This window comes from Python bivittatus, unplaced genomic scaffold, assembly GCF_059951505.1.
Source record: "Python bivittatus isolate LINGU-HERP-01145 unplaced genomic scaffold, Pbiv_v1 ctg000350_np1212, whole genome shotgun sequence".
NCBI lineage: Eukaryota > Metazoa > Chordata > Lepidosauria > Squamata > Pythonidae > Python > Python bivittatus.
In genome coordinates this window covers 35,775,465-35,797,205 of record NW_028277074.1, presented here as the reverse complement: position 1 = coordinate 35,797,205, position 21,741 = coordinate 35,775,465, and the positions used below count along the sequence as shown (strand labels likewise).

The 21,741-nt window shown below is 36.9% G+C and overlaps 1 protein-coding gene across 3 annotated transcripts in view; it reads right to left on the bottom strand.

Moving 5' to 3' along the window:
• The window catches only part of ARHGAP6 (Rho GTPase activating protein 6), a 220,955-nt gene that overhangs the window by 32,400 nt on the left and 166,814 nt on the right, over positions 1–21,741 (bottom strand). For all 3 annotated transcript variants that reach the window (XM_025167793.2, XM_015888382.3, XM_088144934.1), the window contains exon 2: positions 9,970–10,129. In XM_025167793.2, coding sequence (XP_025023561.2) covers positions 9,970–10,129 — 160 coding nt within the window. The remainder of the gene's footprint in view (positions 1–9,969; positions 10,130–21,741) is intronic.

Genomic DNA, 21,741 nt, shown 5'->3' with positions numbered 1-21,741 from the left:
CATCTGACTGAACTGGGAAAAAGTCCAGAAAAGGGCTAGCAAAATGATCAAAAAGAATTCTGTGATAAAAACTTAAAACATTCGCAGGTTTTTAGCTTGGTAAAGAAAAGGCAAGAGTTGGAGCATTCCGTACTAATTATGGTTTACAAGTAGGCTTCAAAGGCAGCTCATAGATACATGTGTGATATAGAGACACTAGATAGGTTTGGGACCTCCAGTGAAACTCAGCTGTGGAAGATTCTGCACAGACAACAGGAGTTATTCCTTATGTAGTGCACTGTTAGCTTGAGGCATTTTTCTGCAGATATAATGGCTATATTTTGGATATCATAGCATGAGGCAGCCCTTAAGCCAATCTTGACTGATATGGGAAACCTAGGGAGGTTCAGTTCTAGGAGAGAGGGAGACCACCAGGAAATCCTATATTTAGCATCAGAAGAGACATCTTGGAAGAAGGAAGTGGCAACTTATTTCTGTCTTAGTGTCCTTAAGCCCCCAGGACTCAAGCTCAACTTGAGTAAATGTTATCTTTTATTTAACTGGACAATTTTAAAAGACATAGATAACAGTATGAATAGCTACCTAGATAAGATGGCTATATATTACTTCCACTAATAGAATCAGTAAGTTACCAGTCACTGGAAACATTACTGGAAGGGTGATATTATATTTAAATTTGAGGGGTTATCAGTTGCTATCTGGCTGGCTTCTGTGGGAACAGAAAAAAATAGGAGGTAAGTGGATTCATGGTTAAACATTCATGTAAGGGATGCTCTATTTATTATTAAAATCAATTGAATTCTATCTTGTACATAAGAAAACTTAGTAAGTTAAAACATACACAGTAAAAATCAAATTATGCTTCAAATAAACTAATTTAGCTGGAACAGGACCATAATCCATACAATAACAAATACAAGTTATTGTATGGATTATGGTCCTGTTCCAGCTGAATTAGTTTATCAGTAAATAACAATCCAAAATAAAACTATACAGACAATTATGCATTAAATGCCTTCCAGAAAAGCTCCACTTTTAACATTTTCTGGAACACCATTAAGGATGAAGCAAATCTAATTATAGGAGACCATTCTATAGGGCCAGGGCTCTAACAGATAAACAGCACCTCCTAGTCTAGGCTTCCTTCACTTCGTGGAAGTGGGTAATAATTGATACCTGTTTCTAGGAGAAGCCTACTGGATGGATTGACTCCAGTGGGCCATTGCATTCCATGCTAATTATGTTAATGAATACCTGGCTACAGCCTCAACCTTCTTATAGAATAGTATGTGTGAATCCAGGAGGTCCCTAAGTTTAGCTTCCCACTCAAGAGAAAATTCTGGAGCATAGCAAGAACTGCAAGGATCAAAGTAGCTCTATTATTTATTTATTTAGTGTATGCCATCTCATACATGGACTTACATTAAATACTAACATTTAGCCTAAGTTAAAAGCACTTTAAAATATAAATATTAAAAAGATTTAAATTCAAATACCAGTGTCTAGGCCATCTAACCACTGAAGCGCAGCATCATTTATATAAAAAAAATCAGATATTGGGCCATTATATGCCCTCAGCTTACAGCTGGTCACAATGCGATCTATAGTTTGACGTGCAACCTCGCAGTCACACTGAGGTGACGATGTGATATCCTATTTATGCAATGAATCCTGGCAGATGCCAGGTAGGGTGTGAATCCTATTCAAGGTCATCCATTGCTGGCGAGATAGATCAAAACCTGGCATCTTTTGTTTAGGGTCATCTATATGTCTTCCTGTATCTGGGCGTTTGACAACCCATTTAATTTTCCACTGGGAGTCGATGTTGAAGCTGTTATGCAAATGTTGTGCAAGTACCAATGGGGTCTTCCTAGATTTAAGCCTTCCAAGTGATAAGTAGGGAAGGTCAGCATGCACCAGAAGAAGTGGGTTGTTCGTGATTTTTCTATATTTCTATATTCTCTAGTGCATCTTGCCTTCGCAAAACTGGCGAATGGGAGTGGTCTTAATGCATCCAGTTATAATCCTCATGGTGTCATTAAGTCTGGCATCTATCTTGCTAGTATGGCAACTGTTAAGCCATACAGGGGCACAGTATTCTGCTGTGGAGTAGACCAACCCTAGTGCTGATGTCCTAAGGGTGGCAGCTGAAGCTCCCCATTTTGTTCCACCTAATTTCTGGAGTATGTTGTTCCTAGTATTAATTTTTGTGGCCATGTTCTTTAGATGTATCTTATAAGAAAAAGTCCAATCCAATCTTACCCCAGGGTATTTTGGATAAGGGTTGTAGGGAAGTAAGTTGTTATTCAGGTAAACCTTCGGGGTTTTATTTGCTAGTTTATTATTAAGGTGGAAACATGTAGTCACCGTTTTACTAACACTAGGAGTAAGCCTCCAATCAGTAAAAAAAATTCCCAGGATGTTGAGATCTTTTGAAAGGAGGCTGTCTGCCACTTCCATGTATTTTTCTTGCACTGCTATGCCCAAATCATCAGCATATCCAAATTTGCATCCCCTTGTCGCTGGCATATCTGATATCTATAAATTAAATAATGTAGGTGCCATAACAGAACCTTGTGGGAGGCCATTTAATCTTCTTACCCTACTTATGTTGTCCCACATTATAATTTGAAAGGATTTATCACTCAACATGTTATTAATTAGTTGAATAAGATTTTTACAGGGGATAATGTGGCACAATTTGTATAACAGTCTGTCCTTCCAAACTGTATCATATGCTGCCGTCAAATCTACGAACACGGATATAGTTTTTAAGCCTCATTGAAATCCCGCTTCAATATAGCCTGTTAAACTTAGCACCTGGTCTACAAAGCTTTGGTTATTTCAAAAGCCAGCTTGTTCCACAGGCACATGTTTGTCTATTATAGGGCCTATTCTATTTATAATTAATCTCTCCAAAAGTTTATAGCAAGAACTCAAAAGAGCAATTGGACAGTACCTGTCTGCTCTATCTTGCAGTTTTCCAGGTTTTAAAAGTGATATTTAGCTTTTTTGAATTCCAATGGGAGGTGTCCGGTGGAAACAATGTCCGAAAGGAATTTACCAATCCAGATTTGTGTATGCCTCCCAGAATTTACCAGGATGGATACCACTGAAACCTGGTGCTTTGCCACATTTCAGACTGCGAATGGCAGTATCAATTTCCTCTGTGGAAAAAGGGCAGGAAAACTCGGGGACCACCAAAAAGCTGAGAGTGCTCTCTTGATAAGGATGGAGTGCTCTTTTGCCCTTGGAGCTTTGGAGAGAGATATGACTCGAGAGGCTATTTGGTCTGGAGTTACACTGGATGTTTGTCGTGCACATTGTCTGGCACCACCCAGTTTCCTTAATAAACTCCATGCTTTCCTGCTAGATTTGCTGAAATTTAATGATTCTGTAGTTTGTACCCACTTCTTGCATCGGGCTGCATCCAAGCTATATAAGAGATCATCGGTGATCTCTGGATCCCCACTCTGTAGGAAAGTCTGATAGAGCCCTTCGGTCTCTTTATTCCATCCTGGGATATACTCTCTTCTAAATCTTTGAGGGATATATCTTTTCACCAAGGTGATTCTTGCCTTCACAAATCTATGATAGTTCTGGCTTATTGGCGGAATCCACTGTAAAGTTTTATCAAGGTTTTCAGCAAATTTAGGCCAATTTGCTTTTTGGAAATTCCATCTTGGTCTAGGGATGGAACAGATTAAGGGAATTTGGATTCCAATTTCAAGCAAGATAGGATGGTGCTGACTATGCGGAAATTTGTTCATAACTATCCTAGTTATGGGAACTGGCTGCGAATTTGGGCAGCAACTCCATCTTACTAGCATTCAGGTTCAGCTTGTTTCACTCCATCCCATACAGTATAGCCTCCAGGCAAGAGACAAGTCATCCACAGCATCACCAGCCCAGTTCCCAGTGATGATGTAGAGCTGGCTATTATCAGCATACTGATGATCTCACCCACCAGCTTCAAGGAGACAGTGAACATGAGGTAATCATGGAAGACCAAGTGTCAATATAAATAGGAATTAAATGGATTTATCAACCAGTGGAAGCTTAGCAACAGAATGAGAAGATCATCAATCAATCTTCAGTCTTCCCAAGCATCAAATAACTTATTTTTTTAATTAAGCTGGTCTCAACCAAGCAATGAAAATAAATCACAAACCAAACTTTAAACAAATTGCCCATGTGAGACAGAAACAAACCTCTCAGGGGCAACCATATTGTGCTGAGTGGGCAAGATGCATACATTAAAGAAGCTGCAAAAGTCAGAAGGGTTGAGACAAAAGAGTTTCAGATATGAAAGAGCATCATCCTGCTTATGGTACAACAGACTACATACTGTTATAATCAAGTATTCAGAAAAAAGGGGTGTTACTCCACAGAAGGAAAAAAGAAAAAGGGTCTGAATACTTATGCCAATGTGATATTTCAGCTTTTCCTTTTTAATATATTTACAGACATTTCTAAAATTCTGTTTTCACTTCGTCATTATGGGGTACTAAGTGTAGATTAATGAGAAAAAAAATGAATTTGAACGATTATAGTATCAGGCTGCAACATAACAAAATTGAAACAAGTGAAGGGGGTCTGAACACTTTCGTAATTCACTACATGCTTTGCCCTTCCCATCAATTGCTATCCCATCCAGTTTTTGCAGTGAAATTCCAGAATACAACTCATATGTCCCTTTGCTTGAAAAAAATTGCAATATGTATGTCTCCTATCAGATCACACCCTAGAATGATCAAGGTCTTTGTATACAGTAGTACTACTTATATATTAATAACTAGCTTGCAAATACTAAACAAGGAGGGAGGGAGGGAGAGATTGCTTAACATGTACTACTAGAAATACAGCAGCCATGACTGATCACTGAAGAAAGTTTGAGAATGAAGTGTCACATCATTGTATGATATAATTTGTAATAACGTTCCCTGGAAACCTAAGGAAAAAAGTCCTTTACAAACCTGATGTTGCTTTTAAATAAGCCTATTTATTTTTTCAACAAATGAAGATGCAGTTATGAGCTACTTTGTATATCATCTAAATAAATCAAAGCCACTCCTGTCTAATATACAATCAGCAAATTTTCTCCCTGATTTTTAATAGGAAAAAAACCAAGCAGGAAATGAGCAGAATTGAACTCCCAGCATCCACTAGTGTGTTCTTGGGCCATGCTGGTTTAAAACAACAGCAGTTCATCTCATCTCAAGTGCTTCACGTTTGTGTCAATATTCAGTTCACTAAAACTATTTTGTGATAATCTACTGGATAATGTTTCCCACTTACGAAAGATAAGCAAGAAGAATCATAACCTGAAATCTTAAAACTTAGTACACGTAAGACAATCAGCAGAAACTTTACATGAGCCTAAGACATAATTATGATCATGGATACTGAAAACTTTTTCTTCATATCCCAGCTGAAGCTTCATTTAGAGTGGCCTCCCCCAACCTGACGCCTTATTTATTTATAGAAAAAAAAATAATAAGGTTAAGTTTGCTCTAGTTTACATATTTTTCAACTATCCAAACAAATTGTTTGGGGAAAAATCTATCCCATAGGAAAGTTAGAAATGTCTCTACAAGATCTGAAAGCTTATAAATAAATCATAACCAGATGAAAGTATTTAGCATCAAATAAGAATGGTTACTTGTACACTTTTGGGGGGGAAATGAAATAATAAATCTGCAAAAATACATCTACCATTACATTATCATCATTCACATTCAGTAATATATGTAGTCCTGGAAGTCTTTTCACTGGAACAGTCCTCCTGAATGTATACATACTGTTTAGAAAAGCTCATAAAATGTTTTGTTAAACAAAAAGAAAATATTGACTTGATTTTTTAAAATTTGTAGATGGATGCTGCCACTCCATGACCCCACCACTTACCTAATTAGCACTGTTTTGAAATGCTGAGTCCTGGCAACATCAAAGCTATGCAAATAGGAGGCTGCAGGCTAGGGGATTAACACTTGCTTCACATGCAGAAGGTTCCAAATTCAATACATGCTACTTCCAGTTAACCTTGAAAGAACTCCTGCCTGAAACCTGGAAAACTGTTGAAAATGATTACTAACAATACTGGGCTAACCTTGCCCAACCATCTGACAGAATAAAAGGCTGCTTCTTTTATTCCAAGGTGCAGTTTTGGCATTTGGCTGTTAGTTCCAGATGTGAAGTCAAGGCTGAGTGCATCTCTTATGCTAAGTGAATTCTTATTCAATGAGAGTCATGACACTTAAAGAGATCTAAGATTGTTGTCCTGAATAGGAATGTGCTATAGAAAGAAGACACAGAATTTTAACCTTTCTACAGTGAAACATGAGGTAGAGGACATTACATCAGTTCCCTTGAGAGTATATATTTTTTAATCCTTAGGCAATCCTATTCAACTTGATTTGAACTAACTTTTGTTGCTAATATAAGAGCCCAACTTATATGCCTTTTTATTCTCATGAAGTTAGTTTAGTTTTGACTTTGGGGTGAGGTATGGCGAACTGCAGACAATGACCATGGCAAAGACCAAGGAACTATTGAGTAGACCAGTTCCTTGGAACCTCTCCAGATAAAGAGAGGACTTGAGATTGCCCACATGTTCTCTGGATGGCTGCTTCTCACAAGGAAACCACAGGACAGTGGTTTTCTGTGGGTTTGAGCACTAGGAGATGACAGGATAAGCCCTCTTGTTTGCAACCATGGTGGAGCCTTTGAAAGCACACTAAGTTTGCAAACCTCACTTTCTAATCACTTTCAAAAATTGCCTGTTAACCATCTAAAAGCTACCAGAGACCTTCAGAATGACAAGTTTGAAAAGTCTTTACCAGGTGAGTTATCTTCAACTTCAAACAAAAGAAAAATTAATTATAAGTTTTAAGAACTTAAAGAATTTGAAATAAACATCAAAAAGCTAAATAATATTTTGATCTAAGAAAGAAATCCATAAACAGATTAAAGGTCCATATGAATTTGGAATATTGACTTTTAATATAAGATTTTGGAATTAACTATAAAAAATAAACAGCTTCTTGTGGGAAACAGACCTATTTACCTATCCTGGCTAAGTAAATCATAAGAAAGAGAGGTGATGATTTTAGAAATGGGACACTAGAGGGGACTAAAGATTCTAAGCAGAAAAAAAAAGCCTGTTCTTGATGTCAGTTAATACTGGGACTTACAAAATGACACAAAATGTTATAACTTCAGAAATATTAAAGGAGATCTTTGAAGAATGGAGCTGGCAATTAGTAACTACAACAACAGTGTCAGTAATGATGTCTGCTTCTATGGATAGACTAAGTCTAAAAGTTGTTAATAAAGAATGACAGGCCAAGAGAATGATCTGGGAACGTATGCTTTATTGGGTATACAAAAGAAACTGGGTGAAGTTTTAAAAATTAAAGGGGAAATAACAAATGATAAACAAAGAGAATGACCTGGAAAATGTTTTCTTATTGGATCTAGAGAAGAGGCTTATTAAAGCCTTGAGGAAATCTGTACAATGGGATAAAGAAGAATTGAAGAGAAATCATATCCTATGACAATATTTGATTGAATTAAAGATTAAGGCTGATGGAAGTAAAAGAAAGGAATATAAAGTTGGTTTATTTGATCAAGGTGAAAATAGAACATTTTTTGCACAGTTTTGGTAACCCTTTATCGCCTTTTTGCTGACACCAGAATTGAAAAGTTGATGTTCTATGGATTTGCTTATAGATAAGGGATGGGATATGGGATGAAGAGATATCTGTTTATAACCTTTAGGGGAGTGAAGTGTTACTAAATTTGTTTATACTTGTTGTGATGAAGGTTGGAAGTCACTTCTTTATATATTCTTTTTCTTTATTATACAATCTTTCTTTTCTTTTTCTTCTTCTTCCTGCCACTTTTTATTCTTATTTTCCATTCTCATATCTTTTGTCAGTTTAGTTTGTATTAGTTTTTACTGCTCTAATTAAAATTCTTAATGAAAATTATATTCAAATATAGTTTATTTTTCTCTTTTTTCCTGCCACCAAAAAACATGTACATATTAGTAGGTTGGGGAAAGTTATTTTGACTCCAGCAACTGGATTTTGTATTTCCAGAAATGAAGAGTTTGCTTGGTCCTTCTGAAAAAGCCTCGGAAAGGCTTTACTGTGACCTAATACATTGTATACTTGATAAAAACTCATTTGCATGCCTGGCAGTTTCCTATCAGTCCATTTAATAACAGAACCTAATACAGACCTACCAGTCCTCAGCTGAAAATTTCCAGATAAATAGTAGATAGCAAAAAAGAGATCCGAAACCCATCTATTTTGGTGGTAGCCTAGAGTTTTGCATCAACCTCTGGACAATGCAAAAAACTTTGCAGTGATTTTGTAAACCTGAGTTGGCTAACTAAAGATACTGTCTCTATCATTTTTGGATTTTTTTTTTCATTTTATGATGGTGATTGCTATCTATATTTTTTAAGGACAAGTTTTCCTAAAAACTTGTTTTCCTTTTGGTTTCTAAAACTGCTCTCTAATGTACTAAGGATTACTTTTTTTTTTTTTTTTAATCCGCACTCAATCATTACTGATTCCGCGGCGACTGCCTGGACGAGTCCCTGCAGTTTTCACGGCAAGGTGTTTTGGAAGTGGTTTCCCACTGCCTCCTTCCTAGAGCAGAGCCCAGCTGGCGAGTGCAGGAGGCGGGGTTTCCATTGCTTCGTGCCTTTTTCGGGCGTGCGCGGCTTCCACGTTGCCGGCAACTTGGTCCTGTCTCCCATGCAAGCGCCACCAGCATTTTTCCTCCCACCAGGGTGAGAGTTCCCATTTATCTACTCATGTAGGTTTTCAAGCTGCTGGGTTGGCAGGAGCTGGGGAGGAAGCAGGAGCTCACTCTGCTGCGTGGAGCTGGGCTCGAATCGCTGAAGTGTCGACCATTTCTGGCCGGCAACTTTCAGCGTCATTAAGCCGTTGTGCCATCGCGTCCCCTTAAGGATTACTTATAATTCACAATTTTTAAGTGCTATTTTTTAATCTTAGATTTACTTGAATAGTTTCTATTCTACTACTGCAAATACCTAATATGAACCCCATAGTTAATAAGTAAATATTAATAATGTACAATGACCAAAATAACCCCCCCAAAGGACAGATTAAAAAAATGATGATCACTTCCACTGTAGAAGAAAAATAGGAAATTAAATACAACAAAGAGTAAAGAAAACAAAGTTCCAACAATCCACTTTATGCCAAAACAAACACAAAAAGCACATTCCCATTTTTATTCATAGCAGAACAGAAACATACTGGGCACAAAACCAAGTACAGCATAATAAAGGTTCTGATTGATAAATTGTTCTATTCATTTTGGACATAGCTTTCTAAAAGAACCTCTTCATATAACTGATGTTCAATTACTGATCAGAGAATCAAAATTAGTCAACTGGCTAATAAAATCAACCACAAGCTAGTAAAGCTCTATTTGTAGAGCCTCAGGATCTCCAACTGCCTGCCAGAAAGGGGTGGGGGAAGGGTAAGAATAGCAAATTCCAGAAATAGACTCAATGTTGCTATAAATTTTGATCTCGGCATTACACTTTGAATGCAACAACAACAAAAAAATCTATCCAAGCATCTTCTTGATAAAATAGGTAAATTTGTTGCATATCAAGTAATATGGACAAACAGCTGAAAGTATATATGACTTTAATATTTTAATATCTGTGGCAATTTATATCATTCGTGAAATAATGTCATGACATTCTGCAAATGATGCAATTTTCATTATTTACATACTGAAATCACAATAACCAGAATGAAAGATATGATGACAGCTGATATAACTCTATTAAACGTTTAAACATTTAAAGCAAAATTCTATTCTATCTTTCTAATAAAAAACAAAAACAAAAAGCTTATGATTATTCTTCATTACATGCCATTTCATTGCTAGCATCTAAGCAGATAGGTGTATTCTCACCTTTAGGAATAGTTATTTGGCATCCTAAGTCACAGTCCTGCTGCAACTGATAAAAGGCCACTTCTTGTAGTCGGGCACGCTCCAGTTCCGAAAGACTCTGAATAGGAACGGACTTCAGCCGAACACTGCGCCCTGACATGCTGTTCCAAGTGAAATCACCCTATAAGAATTCAAGCAGGAAATTTGTAGTGTCACATAAACATCAACAAGGAGCAAATTATTATTTTCTTATGTGGGAGATTGGCTGGGAAAGAAATGGAGAAGTCAACATCTTTTAAATGGCAGCTCAATCCAGATGGGGAGAGATCTGGGAAAAAGAGACTCCACCTTAATTAATTCACTATAAATGATGCTGGGAAATTTCTGATACAGCTTCCAAGATACTGTATTTACCTTTTTAGTGTTAAAAATAACTCATTGAAATCTATGTAGTTTCTGCTTCCTTGGTCTTGCCACCTACTTGGGCCTTGAAACTTATACCACACTAAAAATATGTCTCAGGCTTTATTAAAACATACTTCATATTTGCCTGCAATGACATTCAATTTTAATTTGCTTTATCCATTTTAAAAAATGGATCAAACTTTATTTATCATCTAAGACCAAAGAGCAGTAATAATGCAAGTTCCAAAGAAAGAATAAAGAAAAAGATATAAAAATAAAATCAGATGAAATATAATAATGTAACACAGTGATAAAACATTGAGATCTGAGACAGCAAATAAAGGAATATGGCTAACTTCAGATTTTTTAAAAAATAGCCTGGTTTTATATATGGTGGAGAAATGTATTGATGTGGATGTTGGCAGCCATCTAATGGGAATGCTTCTACTGAACAGAGGGTTGGATGTGATTGTTTAAATGGTCCCTTCAAGTTTTATGATTTTATTATTCTATTTGAAAAAGGGACACATATTAATTACTTTAAATCTTGCACCAACTGAAAGAAATTTTCTATGCAGGAGAAAGTGTAAAATAATTGTTAGGCATCTTCACTAAGATGTCACTGTATGTTCAAGGAAGTGGGGGTGAAATTTTGAATCAGACTTTTACTGAAGTGTATCACATTTTATTGTAAACAATTGATAATGGATTAGGGTAAGTTTTTAAGGGGAAGAGTGTTTTATTTATTTAATAAAGCAGAACAAAGAGAAAAGCAATAATAAAAAAAAGTGAAGCAATGAAACAACAAAAATTATATATATAAAGATGCACTCTCTATGAAGTTTTAGTAAAGAATGATCATATTTTATTGTAATTGTCTATACATGATCTACATCTGTAAGCAACTCATAAGTTGCAAATAACATCAAATCTTCAATCCACTGAGTAACTGGAGCCACAAATTTATCTTTCCAACATTGAAGGACAAGTCTGTTAAAAACAGTAACAGCACGGAGAATCCATTTCTGTTGTTATCAATTTTCATGTTATGTTATAGTATACAGTGGGGCAAAAAAGTATTTAGTCAGCCACCAATTGTGCAAGTTCTCCCACTTAAAAAGATGAGATAGGCCTGTAATTTTCATCATAGGTATACCTCAACTATTTTTTGCCCCACTGGAAAAGAATATGGGCATCCAAATATATTAACCTTTGCCTTAAAGTCAAATTAATATATGTAATTACTTTTTCCCAGGACACAATAATTTTAGGATATTGCCAAAACACATGTTACTCATTCTTTTTCTATATAAATGCAATGGGATCCAATAAATCCAAATAAGTAAGCATTGCTTAATTTACTTTTTCATCAAAATAATAAATCAGTACAGTGGAGTCTAGCTGCTTAGCAATGATGTCCTTAACTTGGTTTGCTAATTTAGATATTGAAAAAGATTTGCTTAGTCAAAACTACAAGCTTGAACCTTAAATTCTTATTTTGTTTTACATGTATTTTTAATCCATGAATTTATAGACATTTGAGTGTCTAAACTCACATTACGTTACTGATGTATTTACATTATCCTTGTATTTCACATATATATTTTTTGTATGCATTCAAAAAGATAGCATGTTCTGTGGGCACATCATGGCTCAGACAGTAGTTTATAAGACTATATTTACTACTTCAACAAGATTAGCCAGCATTTAATATACAGCAAAAAAAAATCATAACCAACCAACTTGAACTAGGACATCCACCTCTAACCATAAAATGTTTTTTGACTGAAAGTCAGAAGCGCTACATTTTTATGCTGTTACATTCAGTATGTGTTCTTAATAGTTTAATGTGAATCTACAAAAATGCCTTAGAGCAAATACTATGCATGAAAAAGCATGAAAAAATACATTTTGTATGTTTTAAATCACATGCAACATGGAATGTTTAATGAAACTCTGCTCCAAAAAACCAGCTACACAAGTATTTTGTAACTGCGATAGTTAAATCAGATTTGTTATTATCACCAGTATTTAACTTTCTGCTGGGGGTATTGTACTGTTATACTGTTCTATTGTGGCTTCCAAGTTTATATTCTTTGGAGATTTTAATCTAATGTTTATTTTTTAGAGTTATACTTCTATATTTTGTAAATCACCAAAAGGGCTTTTTTTAGTGGGTGGTAACTGTTCAAAAGAAATAGAAGTTGTACATGAGGTATCCCGCAACATTCACTAATGAATTGGTGCAATAAAGAGTATTTTTTAAAGGAAGCTGTGCCTATTCTAGAGTTGTTGGACAACCATTTTGTATCATAAAAGCAAAAGTATTAATTTACCATCTTGAAGACAGCTTATTAAGGTTTCCTAGAAGACTAAGATCCATCAAAAGAATAACAGAATGTAAATTTGGAAGAGATCTTTGAAATTATTTAGTCCAAGCTCTGCTCAGTGCAGGAATGTTCTACCTCAGCTGTCCTATGCCATGCCATACCATGGCATACCATACCATACACCAGAGTTACATTATTTCTTAAGTCCTATCCATTATCACTGGCAGTCTGATAATTATAACCCTCAATTCTGTGAAAAGAACACCAAAGAAAAAATATTTTGCTATTGTTCATGTACTCCCAACTGCACTACGAAGCAACCATGCATGTGGTAACTTTTGTCATGGACTCGGAATTCTTTCTTCAGTCAGTCTAACGTTATTGTGATGTTGTTTGTAGAGACTGTATCTGTCAAAATATTTTGGAGAAAGTTTATGTTATGAACACTTGAATCAGATGATCTACTTAATATGACTAAGAAATGTTTATTGTTAGTTGCTGCTTTATTTGGAAACTACAACCCGACTATTAAAACAGACAAAATAACATAAAATTTCACACTGTTCATAAAAGGGGCTATAAAATAAAGCTTGTACAACAAGGTATACAAAAAGCAATTGTGTTTACCATATACTTTACATAATTATTTCTTAGAGAAAGGTAAAATGTCATTTGTGGTTTCCCCCCCACCCCCATAGAAAACATAATTGAAGGAAAAAAAGTCCAAGATTAAGGAGAAAAAAAGAAGCGAAGCTGATTGGCACACAGAATCAGTTATGGGGACCTACCAAGAATACAGGTCCACAGATGCATCACCAACATGCAAGTTTTCACTCCTTCAAAACTGACCTCTTTTTCTATTGTGAAAGACTACATTAGACTATTGTAAGGGCTACGCTAACTTCTAAGGCCCACACTACACAATACCAAATTGTGGATTCCTAATCAGTTTCTAAAAACTCATTCTCTTTATTTTGCTATCTGTGCTTATTTTGGTACTGATTAATCTGAAATATGAGACTAGATATAAGGATTTTATCAAAATTAAAGGCTAAATCACTCTTTCCCTATCTGTGGCCCTCAAATGTGCTGGGACTAAAATTTTGAGGATGATGGCAGAGAACAATGTAAATTACAATTCCAAACCATTTGGAGCACCATAGTTTAGCAGCCTAAATATTTTTAAAATTTCATTCTCTAGCACATTTTAATAGTTATATTGCTTAGTCTTATTTTAATCATTTCCATCTGTACACCCTCCCAATGAGTTGGTCCCATAGTGACTGGAGAGTATGGAAGTTACAGGTCTCTTGTGTATGGGCAACAGCTGACAGAAAGCTATTTGAATTCAATACCTGCAATTAAGCTAAACAGAATATCCATGTATATGTGCAGAGCTGTTTCCTTCCCAAACCAGTGGCAAGTTATACTTTTTCACACATTTGTGCATAGTTGCAATAATAAGTAAGGTTCACGTACCCTTACCTATTATTTCAGAATGACATTCCTTTTTATGAAAATATTTTAGGAAGTGTGAAAGCAATACATGGAACCTTAATCAGTGGATACAGATATAATACTTCAGAACATTTTGGACTGGAAAGCACATTTAAAATTAAAAATGAATGTATCTATTTTATACATCAATTTAAACAAATGCATATATTTGGAATTTTGAGTATACGTAGTTTGTATACGGATAGTCCGTGAGTTACAATGGCAATTGGGGCTGGAATTTCTTAGTGAGGACAATCCGGCGCTTCCCATTGCATCATTAAGTGAGGATTGCATGGGTCGTTAAGCAAGGACCTTATGTGACTGCGATGTGGGAAGAGGCACTGAAACTGCGTCCCAGGCAATCAGGACAGTGGACAAGAGCTATGGGAGGGTGGATGTATGTGCCAGTGCTACAGAGTACAGGCTGATGGGTGGGCACTGGTGCTACGGAGTACGGTGGACACTACTGGGCACAAGATCCCCATGCTGCCCAGGAGTTCCTCAGGGAGAAAAAGCAGCATAAGCAGGAGTGACTTGCAACCTCCTGCTGGCTTCCCCATTGACTTTGCTTGTGGGAAGCTGGCAGGGAAGTTGGCAAATGGGAATCATGTGACTGCAGGACATTGCAACCACTGAAACTGTGAGCTGGTTGCCAAGCGCTGAATTGCAATCACATGACTGCAGGATGCTGAGACTACCTCTATAAAAGCCAAAGTTTTAGGAGCTTGCTAGTCTTGAGCATTGAGGTGTGTGTTAACACAATGCCAAAGAGTAAAGACATCAGCAATGATCTTAGAGAAGCAGTTGGTTGCTGCCCATCAGTCTGGGAAGGGTTATAAGGCCATTTCCAAACAACTGAAAGTCCATCATTCTACAGTGAAGAAGATTATTCACAAGTGGAAAACATTCAAGTCTGTTACCAATCTTCCCGGGAGTGGACGTCCCAGCAAATTCCCCCAAAGGTCAGACCGTGCAGTGCTCAGAGAAATTGCAAAAAATCCAAGAGTTACATCTCAGACTGTACAGGCCTCAGCATGTTAAATGTTAAAGTTCACGACAGTACTATTAGAAAAAGACTGAACAAGTATGGTTTGTTTAGAAGGGTTGCCAGGAGAAAGCCTCTTCTCTCTAAAAAGAACACGGCAGCATGGTTTAGGTTTGCAAAGTTGCATCTGAACAAATCACAAGACTTCTGGAACACTGTCCTTTGGACAGATGAGACCAGAGTGGAGATGTTTGGCCATAGTGCACAGCACCATATTTGGCGAAAACCAAACACAGTATATCAGCACAAACATCTCATACCAACTGTCAAGCACAGTGGCGGAGGGATGATGATTTGGGCTTGTTTTGCAGCCACAAGACGTGGGCACCTTGCAGTCAATGAGTCGACCATGAACTCCTCTGCATACCAAAGTATTCTAGAGTCAAATGTGAGGCCATCTGTCCGACAGCTAAAGCTTGGCCGACTTTGGGTCATGCAACAGGACAATGATCCCAAGCATACCAGCAGATCTACAACAGAATGGCTGAAAAAGAAAAGAATCAAGATGTTGCAATGGCCCAGTCAAAGTCCAGACCTCAACCTGATTGAAATGCTGTGGCGGGACCTCAAGAGAGCTGTGCATAAACAAATGCCCTTAAACCTCCATGAATTGAAGCAATGTTGTAAAGAAGAATGGGCCAAAATTCCTCCACAATGATGTGAGAGACTGATAAAGCCATACAGAAAACAATTACTTCAAGTTATTGCTGCTAAAGGTGGTTCTACAAGCTATTGAATCATAAGGTTCTACAAGCTATTGAATCATACTTAGTTTTTCACACATGGCTTCTCCATTTTGGCTTTCTTTTGGTAAAATAAATGATGACATGGTGTAATACGTCATGTGTTATTGTTCATCTGAGGCTGTATTACCTACTTTTGAGAACTGCTAAGGACCAGATGATTTTTATTATGTCCTGATACGTAAAACCATAGAACTCAAAGAGGGTGTACTTTCTTTTTCACACGACTGTAACTCTGAACAGTTACTGAACAAGTGGCCATAACTGTCAGGCCTAGCCCAAGGAACTCCAAGAGACCATGTAAATTCAGTCCAGCAATGTTTATTAGCTACAACCTCTAGCAAGAATCTTCCCAGACTGAAACCCCAGCTCCCAAGTAATGCCAGCCACAACATTGTGAATTCCTCAGGAAGGTGCCAGTCTCATCCTCTTATCTCTCCCTTGCACCTCAGGAGATGAAAGAAAATGTTTTTCTCCCTGAGTCTGGCCTTCATAATTCCATTCCATCACAGTAACCCAAGGACTAACTGTATTGACAAATGTCTATTAATGAAAATTTGCTTATCCACAAAACACTCATTTAAGGTAAAGCTCCATCACAATGATATATATATAGTCCATCTTCTGTTAAGCTCTCAGAGCAGAGATATAAAGATGATTCATTATGTCATGCTCCCACGTGCAGAGTTTTACACGGCTTCCATCCCTCTCAGAAATTTCTCAATTTTTATACAGTGTATAACCTGTGTGGTATTTTCAGCTACATTTATCAGCTTTATCCTTGTTGACCTTAGACTTAGGTAACCAGATATTATTCTATGGGGTTCAAACCTCTTCCAGGAATTGAACTCACAGACCTTTGCATTTTATATGACTACATACGGTGCACTATATACACATGGTATCTCATGGTAGTCAATGTGATTGAAAATACCACACAGAATATACATTGTATAAAAAAATAGGTGGAAGCCATATAAAACCCCATACATGGGGGAATAACTTAACATCTGCATCTCTCTGCTCTGACAGCTTAAAGGAAGATGAATTATATATACCATTGTGATAGAACTTCTAGGTAACACTTCCTGCAACTGTATATACTTATCTAAAGTACAAAGGTCCATGAATTCCTGGTACAGGGTCTGAACATCACAGAATAACATCTGATTTGAGCCACTGATTTTAGCTAAAGCCTCATTTGACCAGAGCTTGATTTCTGTGACTACACAGATACATCAAAATAGCTTTCTTGGCAGCAGTACAAAAGTGGTTTGACATTGCCTTCTGAGAGTTTTTTTTCCCCCAACTACTCTAAGGCACTGGAATTTCCTGGTGGTTTTCCATGTAAGAACTAACTAGGTTTGACCCTACTTAACTTTTTCAAGATCAACTTTTTCAGTTGCTAAAGCAAATGAATTAAATAATAATAAAAAAAGAACATGTTTATTAAGATCAAAACCTCTACCCATTTATTTTTCCTTCAATCTATTTTTTGTTTGGCCAGTTCCATTTTAGCACTTTAAAAGAATCATTGCACTGTAACAAACTTCTGTAATGATGTAATTCCATAACAATATATTTTAAGTAGTTCTATAGCTGCTTGATATAAAGATCAACTGAAATGTCTTCCAAAGTGGTCATTGGCTATGGATAATGGAAAATAAAGTTCAGTACATTTGAATATCATTCCAGGAAGACTGGCCTAGATTTTGACAGCCAATTTGTTCCTATTCATGCTAATGCCTTCATTTCAATGATAGATCCAGATTTTGAACATGTAACAAAATAAGATGTCATTGTGGAAAAATATATTATTGTTAAAGTGATGAAATTCAGGTCAGCTTGGACGTTATGCTGCACATATTATTTCTTGACTGTGTACATTTCTTTAAGGAACAGAATGGGGCAATCTTTAACAATGCATTTGTCAACAGGCCAGTGATATGCATATTTGTTTCATTTTGACAAGCAGTCAAATGAAGCAAACGAAAACAAGAAGTAGATTTTTAGGAGTATTTTCTCTATTATGAAAGCTTTTTTTTTCCCTCATACCCTCCCATGAATATTGCAGATGTGATTGCTGGACTAAAGGAGGGCTAGCTAAACTATTTTCAGACTTTCTCTATTGCTGCTGGACTTTCTCCAAGCCTAGAGCAGCTAGTCCCACTCGGTGTGTTTTGCTTTCTTCCCTAACGCTATCCTTCACAGACACAGTTCCCACCCTCATCCTGAGAATAAATTCTTTCCAAGTTCCTCTCAGTCAACAAGATGCTTCCATTTTATTTCAATTGCTGATTTTGCAGAAAAAGAGGAAGGCTGGGTATGTAAATTGATTGGCAGGCTGGACAGGAGAACAATTTCAACCTCGCCTTTATTTCCCAACCTTTCCAGCCAGCCTTTCTGCATTCCCAGCCTCATTTGTAATGACTTCATTCTGTATTAGAACTGGGGGGAGAGTCGATTGTGATAAATTCAGTACCAGAACTCTGAAAAGAACTACTTGGAAAAATGAAAAATGTGCAGTAGTGATCTTTGGGAGAAAGGAAGAAACATGCTAGAGTAATATTTTCTTAGTGGCATAATAATCAGAAACACCAGCATCTATGCCAAAAGGTGGATGAAAAGAAAGAAGCGCTTTGCATAAGTTCAGATAAACTCATACTACAATCTTCCTGTCTTAGTAGAAATATTTTTACATAATTTCTGACCTTTTAGCAAAAGTAGAAGTAAATCTTTCATCCTATTTTGGGACCTGACAGAAATCACCACTCCATACAAATACTCATGTGTAGGTACTAGAGAAAGAAAACATGGTATCAATGGACAGCTGAAGACGAATGCTCTGTTACTGTAATCTCTTTTAATTAAGGAACTGTTACAAGGCTAAATCATAATAAACTGCAAATTCTTAAAAACAGTGAGAAGTAAATATAAATTCATCAATAGTATTAACAGCCAGCCAGTTTGGTATAGTGGTTAAAGGCACCAGGCTAGAAACCAGAATACAGGTAGTCCTCGACTTACAATGGCAATTGGGACCACAATTTCCATTGCTAAGAATGTAGTCATAAAGGTGACTACATTGCTTAGTGATGGCAATGCCTGCAGTCCCGGTTGCTGTCATTAGTTCAATCCCATGTCCATTAGGTGAGGGAACTTCCTGCCAGCATTCCACAACCAAAGTCAGTGTGGAAGCCAGTAGGAAGTTGCAAGTCCCAGGCCTGAAGGCAGGTAAGTGGCTCCTGCCAGGTGGGGGGGGGGGGACACATGCGTGGGGGTGGGTTGGGGAGGGTGTGTGAGCAGTGTGGCATGTGTCAGGTGTGAGGGAGGGTTGGGAAGGGAGTGTAAGGCTGCACAAGAGGTGCTACACAGATCGGGGAGGGTTGGGGATGGTATGAGAGGCATGGTGTGAGTCGGGTGCACAGGGTATGTGAGAGCTGTCATATGGGAAAGGGAGGATGCATGAGGGTGTGAGTGAAAGAAGGTCCAGGTCAGGTGGGTGGGGGTGTGCAAGATACACGGTGACGGTTGGTGGCAGGGGTGCGCAAGGTGCAGGTTGGATGCTCAAGGCACGGGTTGGGGAGGGTGCAAGGGGGTGTGTGAGTGGCCGGCGCAGCATGAGCGCAGAGGGGCTGTAAGAGGTTACATGGGTAGGGGAGACTTCCACAGTGACTTGGGACCTCCTCTGCCAGCCTCCCAGACTTTCTGGTTTGCAGAAGGTTGCAAATGGCAATCATGTGATCGCGGGGTCCTTGACAACTGGTCATAAGTACGAACAGGTTGCCAAGCACCCAGATCACAATCATGTGACCACGGGGGTGCTGTGACGTCCGGAACTCCAAAGCCACCATTCATTCATACTTGGAAAGGTCACTGACTGAATGGTTGTAGGTCAAGGACTACCTGTACTGTACTAGTCCTGCCTTATGGGTGACTTTGGGCCAGTCACTCTTAGGAAAGAGGCAATGGCAAACCACTTCTGAAAACATTGCCTTGTCCAGGCAGATACCAGGAGTCAAGGCATCAAATATATAAATTGCATTCTACGAATGGCTTCTTTCCACACTAATTATTTTGACTATGCCTATGCAACTGTCCATAAATATTACATGAAAAATAGTAAAGGTAACCAATAATTTAGTATAGCAAATATAACTTTGTGAAATTAGTACCTATCTATGGAGGCATTTAATTTATATGAATAAGATCAATAAAACACATTAATTAAAATTCCTAACATATTCAGTATAGGTTTGCTTCATGATAGAGAACAGTAGTGGAAACCTTGCCTAAACTTAGATCATAGTCAAGGAATAAACCTATCGCCACATGACTGAAATGTAAAAGCAACTCAGTAATCACAGTAGTTATAATCTAATGAATTGCTTGTCAAAAAATTCTTACTTTTTACCATTTTTGATGCAAACTAAAATATATTTTATGATCTGTGCACGTACATACTCCTCATACTATTCTCTTTTGATATTTGCAATTTCTGAAAAATGCATAAAAGAAGTAAGAAAGAGTATACTGAAAATAAATTAAAGTCACAAGAAAAGGAAATTCTAGTATTCACCAATCTAATTCACTAACTTTCTCCATACATTTCTAGCCTTACAAACCATCCTTGCTCCATTTTGTCCATCCCACCACTTAAGGCATTTGTTTTTGTTGTTTAAATTTCTCAACTGTCTGTTTTTGAAGATCTCATTAGCTCCATCCAATTTTCTCAATCTTCCTTGTCCTCTTGAACCATTTATTCTGCTTCATTAATTTGTTCTGCAATTCAGTACTTCTTAATTTTCTCCATACCCAAATTACCTCCTCCTCCTCCCTTCATTCCCTTTTGTAGTCAATCCATATACATTTATCATCCATTCATTCCTGATCTTATCTCTTACTGTTTTAAAACACACACTTGTTAAATGCTCATCGAACTGCATTCTACTTAATGTTTTTTTCCTGACACTCAACTCCCAATTCCACATAACGAACTGGCAGAAGCACAATCTTAGTTATTTTAATTCCTTACAAACATTCATTCTTCACAGAAGACCACATACTACCTACTTATCTTTCTATCAGCATTTGCACATTCTACAATTTCTCCATTTTACCTTATTTAAGAAAATATTCTGTTGATTATATAAATTATTTCTGAGTTTGAGGCTTTCCTCTAATTTTTTTACTATTTATGAGAAAACTGTGCATGTGATGGAGGGATACTTGAAACATTGAAAACAAACAGCTAATCAACCCTGGATCCTAAGGCTTTGTCCAAGTATGACATTTTTCCTTTCATCAGCAACCAGGCCCTTCATAGCACTATACAATCTAAATTCAATTGACAACATCCTCAAAAATCAAAGAAGAAATTAATCTGTAGAAAATGTATGTATAATATCACAGATGAGACATTTATTTGATTTATACTGGGTGAATATTCCTCAGGCATTCATTTTTTATCTACTTCTATTTCTCCAAGGATTTTATTTTGGTATCTGTTATGTTTACAAATTCTACAGAAATAAACACACTATTGTTAATGGAAGTTAATAACATAATAAGTGGAAATTACAATGTTATGCTAATTAAATCAAGTATCATGAAACTATTTCAATTATAGCATTGTCAGCTAAGAAATAACATCACATAGAATCACAACATGCTAAATTTGTATTATGTCATTATCTTCTATACTCCAGGTTAATGTATATAGTTTAATATAAAAGACAGGCAATTTTACTATCAGTGAATATAGACTTTATCA